The sequence below is a fragment of the Schistocerca piceifrons genome, chromosome 1 (genome assembly GCF_021461385.2).
Source record: "Schistocerca piceifrons isolate TAMUIC-IGC-003096 chromosome 1, iqSchPice1.1, whole genome shotgun sequence".
Lineage (NCBI taxonomy): Eukaryota > Metazoa > Arthropoda > Insecta > Orthoptera > Acrididae > Schistocerca > Schistocerca piceifrons.
The window spans coordinates 774,263,034-774,277,149 of NC_060138.1; the positions used below are offsets into that span (position 1 = coordinate 774,263,034).

Here is a 14,116-nt window from a genome sequence, read left to right on the forward strand (position 1 = left end):
AGCAGTATTGCACGTGACAGTCAGGCAGGTATCCCACTGCTGTCCGGAGCGTCTCCAGACACGTCTTTACTGGTCAGGCTCAGACAATTCTACTTCAGTACATAAGATTCCAGGCTCTGGAGACGGCATGGACATCGGAACGATAGCGACCTGAGTGTCGCCCATCTGACGGTCGTTTCATTTCATAGCAGGATTCCTTTGGCTGTCAGCTGCAGCACGCTAACAGCACAGCGGTACGCAGACGATATTCTACTCCCCGCATTGATGACCTTGACGGGAAGACATCCTGGGCTTACATTTCAGCTAGATAATGCCCTTCCGCACACTGCGAAAGTTTCTATTGCTTGTTGTGTTTTTGCAAATCCTACCTTGGCCAACAAGATCGGCGGATCTCTCTGCAACTGAGAACATTTGGAGCATTATGAGCAGGGTTCTCGAACCATCTCGGGACTTTGACGATCTAACGGGCCACTTTCCCTCAGGAGGGAAAACTGCTTGCGTAACGGCCAGATGTGGACCAACACGTCACTGACTTACTGTTTTGTGAAGCTCTTTCTCGTCAATAAATCACCCAGTTTTCCAGGAATTGTAACTCATTGTTTGTCTGTACATGCACATTACATCTATAGATTTCTGTCCCATTTGGATAACTCTTTCGGGGGGCGTCGTTTTTGAGCGTAGTTGAGGTCGGAACACTGGAACATTGTTGGTAAACAGCTTGCATGTTCCACTAACTGGAATCAATAATGTATGGGGGAGAAATGTCTGGGAGGAGAAGAGAGCCAAAGTCACATAAATGTCTATGGCCATGACCACATTTTACATGTAGGTGAGTGTATCGTTTACGTGTAACTGTTCGACACTACTGGGACAAGACATGTGTAAATACCACTGCTCACTTTGTAGTGCAGCGACTCATTTCACTTCAAAATATTGAAATGGTCACTTTCGAAACACCCACGCAAAGGAAAATGTAAAACGCTCATGAAGAAGCTAACTCAGGAGCTTGAGGATTGCTGCTCAACGAGGCTAAAAAGTAGACTGCGGATGGCCTTGTGTAGCCACCTCGCCGTACAATCGATGCCGAAGTCTGCGAGCTACAGCGATCTAGGATTGATGCCCGTACCGCAAAGAGGTGGCTACGTTACCGACGCTCTCTGCCGGCGACCGGGGTGTATAGCACGGCCCACTGACACAGTATGGTCTGTACGAAGCTGCTCGCTACCAGCCACATCACACTGTTACATCGACTCGGCTATTCTCTTGTTTCTTCTTGCTGGAAGTCTGTGTCTAGCGCCTTTGGCTTCACTCACTGGTTCTACGTACGGTGGTGCTCTGTTGACTGTCTGACGAGGTCCGCCCGCGAGGCACGTGTTTACGTTGGCAGGGTTCGCAGTTCCGCTTGAATCCGCACTTTGTGCGTTCTAGTACGTTAATAAAGATGTGTTCCCAAACATCCGAGACGCCCGGTCACAGAGCGAGCCACGTGGCCAGAGGGAACGCGTCCTCGCCGGCGGCAGTGGGCGGGACCGCTCGGCGGAGCGAGTAGGCGTGGGTCGTGTAGGCGTGGGCGGCGGCCGCTCAATACACGGACGCCGTGCCGTGGGCCTGCCGCCTGTATAACCTGTACCTGTTGCTGCTGCTGCTGCTGCTCAGCTGGTGCACCCATTGTGGAGGGCCGGTCAGCGGCGCACGAGATAACCGCGCCCTCTGGCGTCTTGGCCACGGCGGTGCTTGGAATCGATACAACCTCTCGGTGGCTCAGTGGTGAAGATGAGAGTACAGACCAAAAAGCCTCGGATTTAATCTCTGGTCAACTCTAGCACTTTACCTGTCACTTTTCTGAAAAATGCCGAACTGTGATATGGTTCGGAACGATCATTAAGCAGCAGATCCTCCAATAACCGAGAAAGTCACCTTAAAGATCAGAGGTATGCAATAGTACACCACTTCCAATAGGGTCACTGCTAGCAAGGCAGTGAGAATAACCTTCGGGTTCATGACAACTTTACATTTTACATTCCTAGGCTGACCCTGTTATGGGAATACTGCCACGCAAAAATAACAATTTCGGGACAATTTTCAAGTTCAAATCCTGTAACGCTGTAGTTAAAGTTTATTATTTAACTGTGTAAAGTTCGACCTCACAATTTATGATTTAAAAAGCAAAAGAACTGGAATCAATACGGCATCCCACAGGATTTATTCACTGTTACAAACAACAATTGTTTTTGTTGTTGTTGTTGTTCTTTTTCTTCTTGGCTTCACTCCGAATACTGGTTTGATGCGCTCTCCAAGGTCCTGTGCAATCCTCTTCGTCTCTGCATAAATATTGTAACCTTCAAAAATGGCTCTGAGCATATGGGACTAAACTTCTGAGGTCATCAGTCCCCTAGAACTTCCTCGGCCAACCAGCCGGCCTTGTAACCTTCTCTTCTTACCTGAAATACGTATCTTCCACGTTTTCCTTCCGCACAAGACTACACTCCAGTAGACAAATATCTCCAGAAAAGCTTTTCTAATACTTAAATTGAGATTCGACTAGTGTGTATGGGTTACTAACTAGTACTAATAACAAATTTTGGCTGACGTTGCTGCAATAATTTGTAAGGACAATGCAGATACAAAGATATTGACAGAAACACTTCACAAAATAGGGTCTAAAATTAGATTACAAATATCATTTGAGAAAACGGTACACATGGAACATAAACACAGAAGTGAAAAATATATGAAAATGCAACGCGGAAACAACGAAAGAGTTCATAATTTCACGTATTTGGGAGAAAGGATACTATCATAAAGACTGAATAGGACCACAATTATATGAAGATTAAAGAGAAGAGAATTAGCATCGATCCTCACCCATATAATAAAAGATCAACATCGTTCCAGGCAACAATTAGACATTACGCAACAGCAATTAAACCAGCAACACTGTATGGATCTGAATGCCTTGCAATGAATAAAACAGATGAATAAGAAGAACTGAAAAAGACAGAAAGAAAAATACTCGGCCTGACGCTGTGGCCGAACGGTTCTAGGCACTATAGTCAGGAACCGCGCGACCGCTACGGTCGCAGGTTCGAATCCTGCCTCAGGCATGGATGTGTGTAATGTCCTTAGGTTAGTTAGGTTTATATAGCTCTAAGTCTAGGGGACTGATGACCTCAGATGTTAAGTCCCATAGTGCTCAGAGCCATTTTTAAAAAAAATACTCAGACAGAATTTACAACCACACAACAACAGAGATAATAAATGCATGAAGAGGAGAAATTAACATTTATACAGAAATATACGATCACAGACACAGAAAGGGAGAGTGGTCATATGAGCAGAATGAATGACAATAGGCTAACAGAGAAAATTTTCAATTTCATTTCCAAATTAAAGAAAACTGCACGGGATGTCTGCAGAATACAAGAAATTTGAGAAGTTTTAACATCACAAAAGACACTACACAGCACACGAAAAATTTCAGGCTACTGATACTTCAAAATTTCCAATCAAACAAAGAAAACCACGACGTAGGAGAGTGATATCAAATGAACGGAGGCATGCCATCGGCCAAAGCATGAGGAGCTTATGGGAAGATATGAAGCAAAAGATTGTGCCTAGCATCAGATTCTAACCGGTAGAGAATTGCCTAAATTCTTTAACAACAACAACACCAAAAATAATAATATTTAAAACTCGTGCATCACTCTTCTCAATGACATTTAAAACAGTATAAAGGACCATGTGGAAGGCTCAGAACAATCCTGATGCAAGAGAGTAAACCTCAGCGTTTTTCGACACACTTCACACACTGCTGTCCTCCCGTCGTAGGAGATAGCTATGTGTTGGAGTTATTGCCCCCCTCCTACCCGCGTAAGGGCAACTTCTTCTGGTCACCGTGGCCGGAAGAAGGTTAGCCACGTCGCACAGTAGATGTGACGGACTGTAGTCATTGGCGCTCACTTCCAGCCATAGGACCGTGCATGACAGATATGTGCTGACTACTCGCAGGGGAAATAGAGAAGGAGCAGTTCGCGGAAAGCAAGCCCAAACTGTTATAGATACCGAACAAATTTCTTCTAAAAGTTATTATTTGCAATGCAGTATTATGCTATAAGGACAGAATTCCTAACTTTGTCACCTACTGAGATACTGAAGTAACTTTTTTATCTGAACTAAATGGTTTGTTCAGAGTATTCGAGTGACTTTGAAAAGTAATTTATAATGGCACAACGCTTGCTACACTTGTCAAACACGCTTTTCACAAAATGTAGTCAGAAACAGAGGCGTTACCAAGTCTCTAAAATCTGGCGTTACTTAGGTCTCTAAAATCTCCCTGATGTAGCAGCTGCCTTCTGTAAGTGCAAGTGGAGAGAGCTTGCTGCATCTAAAAGGCACCGCAGATCATAGCACACGGCTGTTAGTTATACCACTCAACCACGCACGATGTCAGGACCGACTCTTAGGAATTGCGGGTCGCTGACGCCTGGCGGCGGTGATTCAGTGATGTAGCGCGAACGGGACGTGACCAGCTCACACTGAAGTGGCGCTGTCAGAACGACGAGGGACAGTTGTGCTACGAACGAATGTCGTTTTCATGAGAGGAAGATATTGGTGCACTGGATCTTTTTTAACTCGCAAATACTGAACAGCGAAGAAGATACTGGGTCTGTCCGTTATTGTTGAAAACAGGGAAGGAACATGGCACATTCGACGTAATGAAAGAACTGGACATGTATCCCGAACGTTTCCAGCATTTTTACACAATGTCTCAAAAGTGTTTCTATACTGCGTTAGGCAGAGTGAAGAAAAACATTCAGAGTAAAGCAACGAAACTAGAATGTTTTGATCAAAATTCCTATTTCTAAACACAGCTCATTTGGTGAGAGATGTTCAAAATATTACGACGCTCATCCAAAATCTGACATCAGCAAAAATTTCACTGCTGTAGACCAGAAATCCCTCGTTACAGGGCATAGTTTCCTATAATGTAACAGAGATTTTGCCCTTACAGAGAGAAACAAAACATACTTTCACCGAGAAAACTAGATTCCACCCACTAGAGGATTTCAGGGATCTTTGCGCACTACACCATGGGTTGCACAAAAGTTCATTCAAAATAACTGAGTACGTCTGACCACACATTTCATCTGAGAGCCCTCCTACATTAAGGGGAAGGAGAAGTCTAACGTCCAGTAACCCTGGATTTGTCAAAGGATAGTAAAGAAACCTAGAGGTGCTGGGAAAAGAAATCTGCTGCTCGGTAACATAACAGTTTTTCCTATCTTGCGTGATAAAATTCTGCCAGCAAAAAGTGATAAAAAGAAAACCTTAAATCACATGTCATATCATATCACAGCTGACAAACGGATATTCTATGGGCAAGTACCACGTAAGTAATGGATTTGCACGGCTATCTGGTAAAACCCACTGATTGAGTACAGAAAATGTACTGCAGAGTGTAATAATGCGATTGCAACAGGAGTAGTGTTAAAATTTTCCGTATCTTCTGCTGGTGCCTGTGCAGATACGTATTGCAGTAAACAATGTGAGCTTTATCTGTGTTGCTGTACTTTTTCAAAATAGTTGCTATACTTTTTCAAAATAACGTTTCTATTTCTGCACCAAGTAAGACAGAAAAACCAGAGTGTTTCTGCAGTACAACGTTCTAACTGTATAGATTCAACGTTGTTCGTCCCGGAAAATAAAGAGGATAGTGGTATTCTTTCAAAGATGGTTCAAAATGGCTCTGAGCACTATGGGACTTAACATCTGAGGTCATCACTCCCTTAGAACTATTTAAACTTAACTAACCTAAGGACATCACACACATCCATGCCCGGGGCAGGATTCGAACCTGTGATTGTAACAGTCGCGAGGTTTCGGACTGAAGCGCCTAGAACCGCTCGGCCACCGCGGCCGGCATTTTCAAAGATAACATGAGTAATTGTATAATAACTGTCACAAAAATATGCAAAATGACGTTTTACCTCAACACACCGCCCGCATCGCATAAAATAGGTAAGCAAAAAGGTAGGCATAAGACATCCAGAACGCAGAATATTTTAGTTACATCAATAGAAAAATCCCATTTCTCATTCACTACTAGCTGGCACACACGCCATGTTTTCGGAAATATGTTAACTGAAATACTAATTGAATGTTTCGTGAATGAAATTGTTAGTGCAGGCAAGAAAAAATTATGTATACAATATGTAGCTAATTCTGCCACTGGATCTGTGATTGTATTTCTTTAGTGTTAAAACGAAATATGAACAGAAAATGTGATTGAAATTGACATCACAAACAACATATAAAAGAGAAACATGAGCCAGAAATCCTCATAGCGTGCGGCCATAACGTCGAGTGTTGCACGTCGTAGCTCGTCGCGGCCAAACGACAAAATTTATTACTCCGAACTCAAATGGTTCAAATTGCTCTAAGCACTATGGGACTTAACATCTGAGGTCATCAGTCCCCTTGACTTAGAACTACTTAAAACTAACTAACCTAAGGACATCACGCACATCCATGCCCGAGATAGGATTCTAACCTGCGACTTACGTATTTTGGAAGCATCACAACAACTAAGAGTAATAACAAAAAGAGTCTTTATGAAGCTGTAGTGCGGGTTATAAGATGTCGAAAAATCAATTTTTTGCCGAATAGTTTCCTCCATAATGTAATGAGAAAGACTGCAATACGAATCCCAAAACCGTAATTTTTAATTTTTTACGCGAAATGTAAAAATTTACTGAGACTCTGTCTGCTGAGACGGATGTAGCTTTGCTTCATCTACATAAAACAATTAGTTTTGAGCCATATCGGAAGACTTCAAATTAATGACAACAGCAGGGCGCTACTTGGACGTCTGCGCCACGCATCCCTTCGGTGCGCCACTCGTGGCGAAAAACGGACATGGCGCGGACCCCGAAGCGACGTCTCCCCTCCACGCCATTTGAGTGTGAACTGGGCCTCAGAATGCGGCCATCACGATAAGGCTTAATATGTTTGCGGCCATCAGTGTCCGAAAATACTACATGTCCCTACTCTATGTGTAAGAGACATCTACCACCGGCGGTTACAGTATGAGGTATTGGTGACTAATGGACAATGCAAGCTGACTAAGACGTAAAGTGTGCCACGAGTCGATGCCGCAGCAGGTGGCGTAGTACTATCTACGCAGACAGGCTCACTTCGGTTACAGTGGTTCTGCGTTGAGTCAACACCGTGAAGGACTCTGCAGAATAGATTAAAGCCAGTCAGACATGTTCAAATGTGTGTGAAATCTTATGGGACTTAACTGCTAGGTCATCAGTCCCTACGCTTACACACTACTTAACCTAAATTATCCTAAGGACAAACACACACACCCATGCCCGAGGGAGGAGTCGAACCTCCGCCGGGACCAGCCGCACAGTCCATGACTGCAGCGCCTGAGACCGCTCGGTTAATCCCGCGCAGCGCCAGTCATGAGAGCACTAATCCTATGCTGTGGAGGTAAGCGCTAGCTCCAGTACAATCGGTCGTCGCTAGAGTGTGTGGGAATAGCACCACTGTGAGAGAGGGGTCAGTGGAGGTATGTTGCTTATCCAGCCACCAGGCATGAATATGAACTGAATTAGATTCGCTAAAACTAAATTAAGATACAATGTACGTTTCCAGTAACATAATTTCATGTCATCAGGTAAGTACTAATTCGAACTTAACACTCATACATTTCGCTTTAAAAAGTTAGTGTCCTTATATTTAAAATCTTGATGGACAAATTGGGTGAGCACGTTCTTATTTCTGCAGGTTATGATTTGTAATGTCTTGAGAAACTAAGTTACAAGTGACGTCCCACGCGAAGACCTTTCCGCAGATTCAGGCTTTACTGCGGACAGAGTTCTGCTGCAGTAAGGATGCATCGCAGAGTGCGAGCGAAATGGCATGGCAACTGGAAACGTACCCAAAGTTGAAACACGAGAGATAGTATCATTGCATACCGGTTACTCGCGAACTTCTGGTGGTATATGGACCAGATGGAACGAAATTGTGGCAACAAATTGACCAAGCGGTACAGACATGGCAAATGGTGATCGGGAAATACAGGTCTTGCACCACGCGATTTCCACCTCTTCGGCACGCTGAAAGACACGACTGCGAGGATGTTCACACAGCGGTTCTCGAATGGCTTTGTGACTGAGGAGCGGATTTCTGTTGTCGAGGAACTGAACGATTGGTAGAACGTCCCGACCGTCGTTTACTGAGACTTGGGGACTATGTTGAAAAATAGTGTCGTGTCCGTGTCACTTTGAAGTGTAGTGCCGCATTCAATAAAAGTTACCTGGCTTGCTACACTAATGTGTAACTTACTGTCTGAAATCCACTCGAACTTACTCGTTTGAAGCTGACTACGGAACAGGAACAAAGAAGTACCTGTGGAGTGTTCATGGGCCGGAGGTGGGCGCGCTCACTGTCCCACGGCTGGCTTCCCGGAACCGGCGCTGCGTTATCAGCCGGCGCTGTTCGTGCGGCCACCACAAAGACACAATGAGAGTGTCTGAGGCACGGCTCGCAGCGGAGCGGCACGAGGCAGGTCGCTGCGAGGCTGGGCGCGGCCGCCGCCCCCGCAGTGATCGAACCGCCTAATATAGAGCACGCGTGGGTGCTGTGCGGGCACGCGACTCGCACACCTCCGCTCATATCGTCGGACGGGCAGGCCCGCGCACGTACGCGCCGGCACGGAAGTCCGCCGCGGGGACCCGCGGCAACCCGTCACTGGGGGGCGAGTACCGTGCACGGCCGGTCGATACCGCCCCCCCCCCCCTCCGTCTGCTGCTGGGCTCATTTTCAACGGTGCAGAACACAATACCAAGTCACAAGCAATCTTACCCAGCTGACAGAGAACTTGGAGGCTTTGTGTAGAGATTCTGAGGAACAATATCAGGTACTTACAGTAGGAGAACAGGAAACAGCTTGGCTGGCAACTTGAGAGTATAGTATTAAAGGTGACCTAGGGGAAATAGGAGTAACAACAACTCACACTCGTGTGTGGTTTGTGAAGGTCTTGCAGCGCCATGATCAGCCCTGGGTTAACACAGCAGTCAACAGCGTAAACAAAGCCGAATGGATTGCTTTTGACCGAAATAAACTGTCAAATCATGGCCTGCAGCTGAATATGAGGGTGAGGGCCAGATCTTTCCAAGGCATTTGATTTTGCAAATCACGTTACTTCCATACAAGTTTTATGGAACTGATGTCTTAACACACAACTGGTTTGAACTGCAAAAATTTGTGATCAACAGTTCCAACCACGTTCATAGGAGAGAAAATTTTAGTGACTGGGGAGAAATCACGAATGAAGCCCCACAAGGTTCAGTTTTGGGTCCATTCCTCTTCTACATGTGAATGATCTTCCACTCCACATCAGTCAAGCAGAACTGGTACTTTTTCCAGAGTTGTAATAAATATCGAGAGAGAGAGATGTCTGCACCAACAACACTAGAGGAAAAAATGACATTTATAACCCATTATTAAAACTGTCAGAGGCTCAGGAAAGAAGTTAAATATGCAGCAACACTTTTTTTAATTTGCCAAATAACGAAAAATCTCTGACAGGCAGCAAAGCAAGTTTACTTGCGTATGGGTTGTCTGTCTGCATCTTAGGATTAGATAACTTTAAACAAACTCCATCTTTAATCTAGTTCAAGTCTTTTCTATTTGGTAATCACATTTGGCATTGACGGATAAAGAGATCCTTGCACGGCTTTTTCTGCTTATTAAGGACTGTTAAATCTGAGATTTTGCCGTTTTGTATCTCTTAAAACAAATATGTGTTCCTAAAAAATGAAATTGGTAAGTTTTTAATATTTTACCTTATGCAGCTGTTAAACTTGTCTGTTTGGCCGAAAGGCGAATCGTTAACGATACTTCTCCAGCAACTTCTATTTATGATTGTAAAAAAAAAACTTTCTTTTTGGTTTAAGTGGAATTTAATAAACCAGCGCGCTCCACTCCCCAAAAACGTACTACCTATTGTAGAACCATTATCTCAGTAATACTTCAGGAAATGACTGGACATTAACGTGCCGTGGACTACGAGCTAATTACAGACGGAATACTAGTTCGAACCTGACAAGTATTGGTACAGAAAGTGCCAGTGTCCTCCCAAAAGAACCAGACAAACAATCACATTAAGCTACATACGGCAACTAAGGTTGGAAGGACATATGAAACCCATCCCCTTCGAACGCGACTCCACTGTCTCAACACTGAGACTCTTCGCTGTTCATTCTACACTGAATACACTAAGAATCGGTCCCTTTCCTAGCTCGCATGTATCAAGAATCTCGTGCGCAGTGAATGAAGGGAAAACAGCGCACGTCAACCCTGTTTACGAAAATATGTGAAAGATGGGAAGCGCCGAATTACAGACCAATATCGCTGACGTCCGTCCATCTGCAGGATAGTAGAAAATATTGTATGCTCAAACACTACTAAATTCATGGACAAAAGGAAGTGTTTCTCAAAGAACCAGAAGGAGTTCAGGAAAAACGGCTGGCTTAATTCACACAGTACCTGAGAAAAAAATGGTTCAAATGGCTCTGAGCACTATGGGACTTAACATCTATGGTCATCAGTCCCCTAGAACTTAGAACTACTTAAACCTAACTAACCTAAGCACAGCACACAACACCCAGCCATCACGAGGCAGAGAAAATCCCCGACCCCGCCGGGAATCGAACCCGAGTACCTGAGAAACAATACATACACTATGTGATCAAAAGTATCCGGACGCCTCGCTGAAAATGACAAATTCGTGGCGCCCTCCATAGGTAATGCTGGAATTCAATATGGTGTTGGCCCACCATTAGCCTTGATGGCAGCTTCCACTCCCGCTGGCATAGTACAATCAGGTGGGCAAGGTTTCTTGAGGAATGGCAGCCCATTCTTCACGGAGTGTTGCACTGAGGAGAGGTATCGATGTCAGTCGGTGAGGCCTGGAACGAAGTCGGCGTTCCAAAACATCCCAAAGGTGTTCTATAGGATTCACGTCAGAACTCTGTGCAGGCCAGTCCACTACAGGGATGTTATTGTCGTGTTACCACTCCGCCACAGGCCACAGGCCGTGCATTATGCACAGGTGATAGATCGTGTTGATAGGTGGAATCGCAATCCCCAAATAGCTCTTCAACAGTGGAAAGCAAGAAGGTGCTTAAACATCAATGTAGGCCTGTGCTGTGATAGTGCCACGCGAAACAGCAAGGGGTGCAAGTCCCCTCCATGAAAAACACGACCATGCCCCATAACACCACCGCTCCCGAATTTCACTGGTGGCACTTTACACGCTGGCAGATGACGTGCACTGGGCATTCGCCATACCCACACCGTGCCATCGGATCACCACATTGTGTACCATAGTTCGACACTCCACACAACGTTCTCCACTGTTCCACTGTCCAATGTTTACGCTCATTACACCAAGCGGCGTCGTTTGGCGTTTACCGGCGTGGTGTGTGGCTTATGAGCAGCCGCTCGACCATGAAATTCAAGTTCTCTCACCTCCCACCTAACTGTCTAAAGTACTTACAGTGGATCCTGATGCAGTCTGGAATTCCTGTGTGATGGTCTGGATAAATGTCTGCCTACTACACATTACGACCCTCTTCAACTGTTGGCGGTCTCTGTCAGTCAACAGACGAGGTCGGCCTGTACGCTTTTGTGCTGTACGTGTCCCTTCACGTTTCCGCTTCACCATCACATCAGAAATAGTGGACCTAGGGACGTTTAGGATTGTGGAAATCTCGCGTACAGATGTATGACACAAGTGACACCCAATCACCTGACCACGTTCGAAGTCCGTGAGTTCCGCGGAGCGCCCCATTATACACTCCCGGAAATGGAAAAAAGAACACATTGACACCGGTGTGTCAGATCCACCATACTTGCTCCGGACACTGCGAGAGGGCTGTACAAGCAATGATCACACGCACGGCACAGCGGACACACCAGGAACCGCGGTGTTGGCCGTCGAATGGCGCTAGCTGCGTAGCATTTGTGCACCGCCGCCGTCAGTGTCAGCCAGTTTGCTGTGGCATACGGAGCTCCATCGCAGTCTTTAACACTGGTAGCATGCCGCGACAGCGTGGACGTGAACCGTATGTGCAGTTGACGGACTTTGAGCGAGGGCGTATAGTGGGCATGCGGGAGGCCGGGTGGACGTACCGCCGAATTGCTCAACACGTGGGGCGTGAGGTCTCCACAGTACATCGATGTTGTCGCCAGTGGTCGGCGGAAGGTGCACGTGCCCGTCGACCTGGGGCCGGACCGCAGCGACGCACGGGTGCACGCCAAGACCGTAGGATCCTACGCAGTGCCGTAGGGGACCGCACCGCCACTTCCCAGCAAATTAGGGATACTGTTGCTCCTGGGGTATCGGCAAGGACCATTCGCAACCGTCTCCATGATGCTGGGCTACGGTCCCGCACACCGTTAGGCCGTCTACCGCTCATGCCCCAACATCGTGCAGCCCGCCTCCAGTGGTGTCGCGACAGGCGTGAATGGAGGGACGAATGGAGACGTGTCGTCTTCAGCGATGAGAGTCGCTTCTGCCTTGGTGCCAATGATGGTCGTATGCGTGTTTGGCGCCATGCAGGTGAGCGCCACAATCAGGACTGCATACGACCGAGGCACACAGGGCCAACACCCGGCATCATGGTGTGGGGAGCGATCTCCTACACTGGCCGTACACCACTGGTGATCGTCGAGGGGACACTGAATAGTGCACGGTACATCCAAACCGTCATCGAACCCATCGTTCTAACATTCCTAGACCGGCAAGGGACCTTGCTGTTCCAACAGGACAATGCACGTCCGCATGTATCCCGTGCCACCCAACGTGCTCTAGAAGGTGTAAGTCAACTACCCTGGCCAGCAAGATCTCCGGATCTGTCCCCCATTGAGCATGTTTGGGACTGGATGAAGCGTCGTCTCACGCGGTCTGCACGTCCAGCACGAACGCTGGTCCAACTGAGGCGCCAGGTGGAAATGGCATGGCAAGCCGTTCCACAGGACTACATCCAGCATCTCTACGATCGTCTCCATGGGAGAATAGCAGCCTGCATTGCTGCGAAAGGTGGATATACACTGTACTAGTGCCGACATTGTGCATGCTCTGTTGCCTGTGTCTATGTGCCTGTGGTTCTGTCAGTGTGATCATGTGATGTATCTGACCCCAGGAATGTGTCAATAAAGTTTCCCCTTCCTGGGACAATGAATTCACGGTGTTCTTATTTCAATTTCCAGGAGTGTACTCTCTCACGATGTCTAATGACTACTGACGTCGTTGATATGGAATATCTGGCAGAACGTGGCAGAACATTGCACCTAATATGAAAAATGTATGTTTTTGTGTGTCCGGATACCTTTGATCACATAGTGTACAAATGAATAAGTAGATTCCGTCTTTCTAAATTTTTGAAAGGTGTTCGATAAAAATCCACGTCATCAAATAGTACCTAATACGGAATATCTTCGCAAATAAATCATTTGCAAATAAATCATTTGCCCGGTAAATATTTGACTGTTGGAATACAGTACGTTTTTCTGATCGTTGAACATGACGAAAGTAGCACTGAATGTGCCCCAAGAAAGTTTAGTAGTATCTCTAATGTTCTTAGTATAAGAGTGCGTAAACGAGTTACCAGATAGTGTAAGCAGCAGTATAAAATTGGTCAGTTCAAATGGTTCTGAGCACTATGCGACTTAACGTCTGAGGTCATCAGTCGCCTAGAACTTAGAACTAATTAAACCTAACTAACCTAAGGACATCACACACATCCATGGCCGAGGCAGGATTCGAACCTGCGACCGTAGCGGTCGCTCTGCTCCAGACTGTAGCGCCTAGAACCGCACGGCCACTCCGGCCGGCTATTGGTCAGTGATGATGCTGTCGTTTACAGCAAAGTATCGTCGCTGGACGATCATAAAACGATGCAGAAAGACTTGGAAGCAATTTTAACTTGTTGCAATGAATAACAGCTGTCTCTGCATCTCGATAAATGTAACATACTGCTTATAATAAAGAGCCCGACACTATTGTGTTACAGGATTAGTGGTGAACATTTTAATTAAG

General features: G+C 46.1%; 1 protein-coding gene across 3 annotated transcripts in view; it reads right to left on the reverse strand.

Annotated features, from left to right (window-relative positions):
* The window catches only part of LOC124712492 (colorectal mutant cancer protein), a 613,504-nt gene that overhangs the window by 342,870 nt on the left and 256,518 nt on the right, over positions 1-14,116 (reverse strand). The window contains exon 1 of one of the 3 annotated variants that reach the window (XM_047242807.1): positions 8,419-8,448. The exons of the other annotated variants lie outside the window; for them this stretch is intronic. Coding sequence (XP_047098763.1) covers positions 8,419-8,433 — 15 coding nt within the window. The 5' untranslated portion in view covers positions 8,434-8,448. Of the gene's footprint in view, positions 1-8,418; positions 8,449-14,116 lie in introns of those variants that run through there. 3 annotated transcript variants of the gene reach the window in all.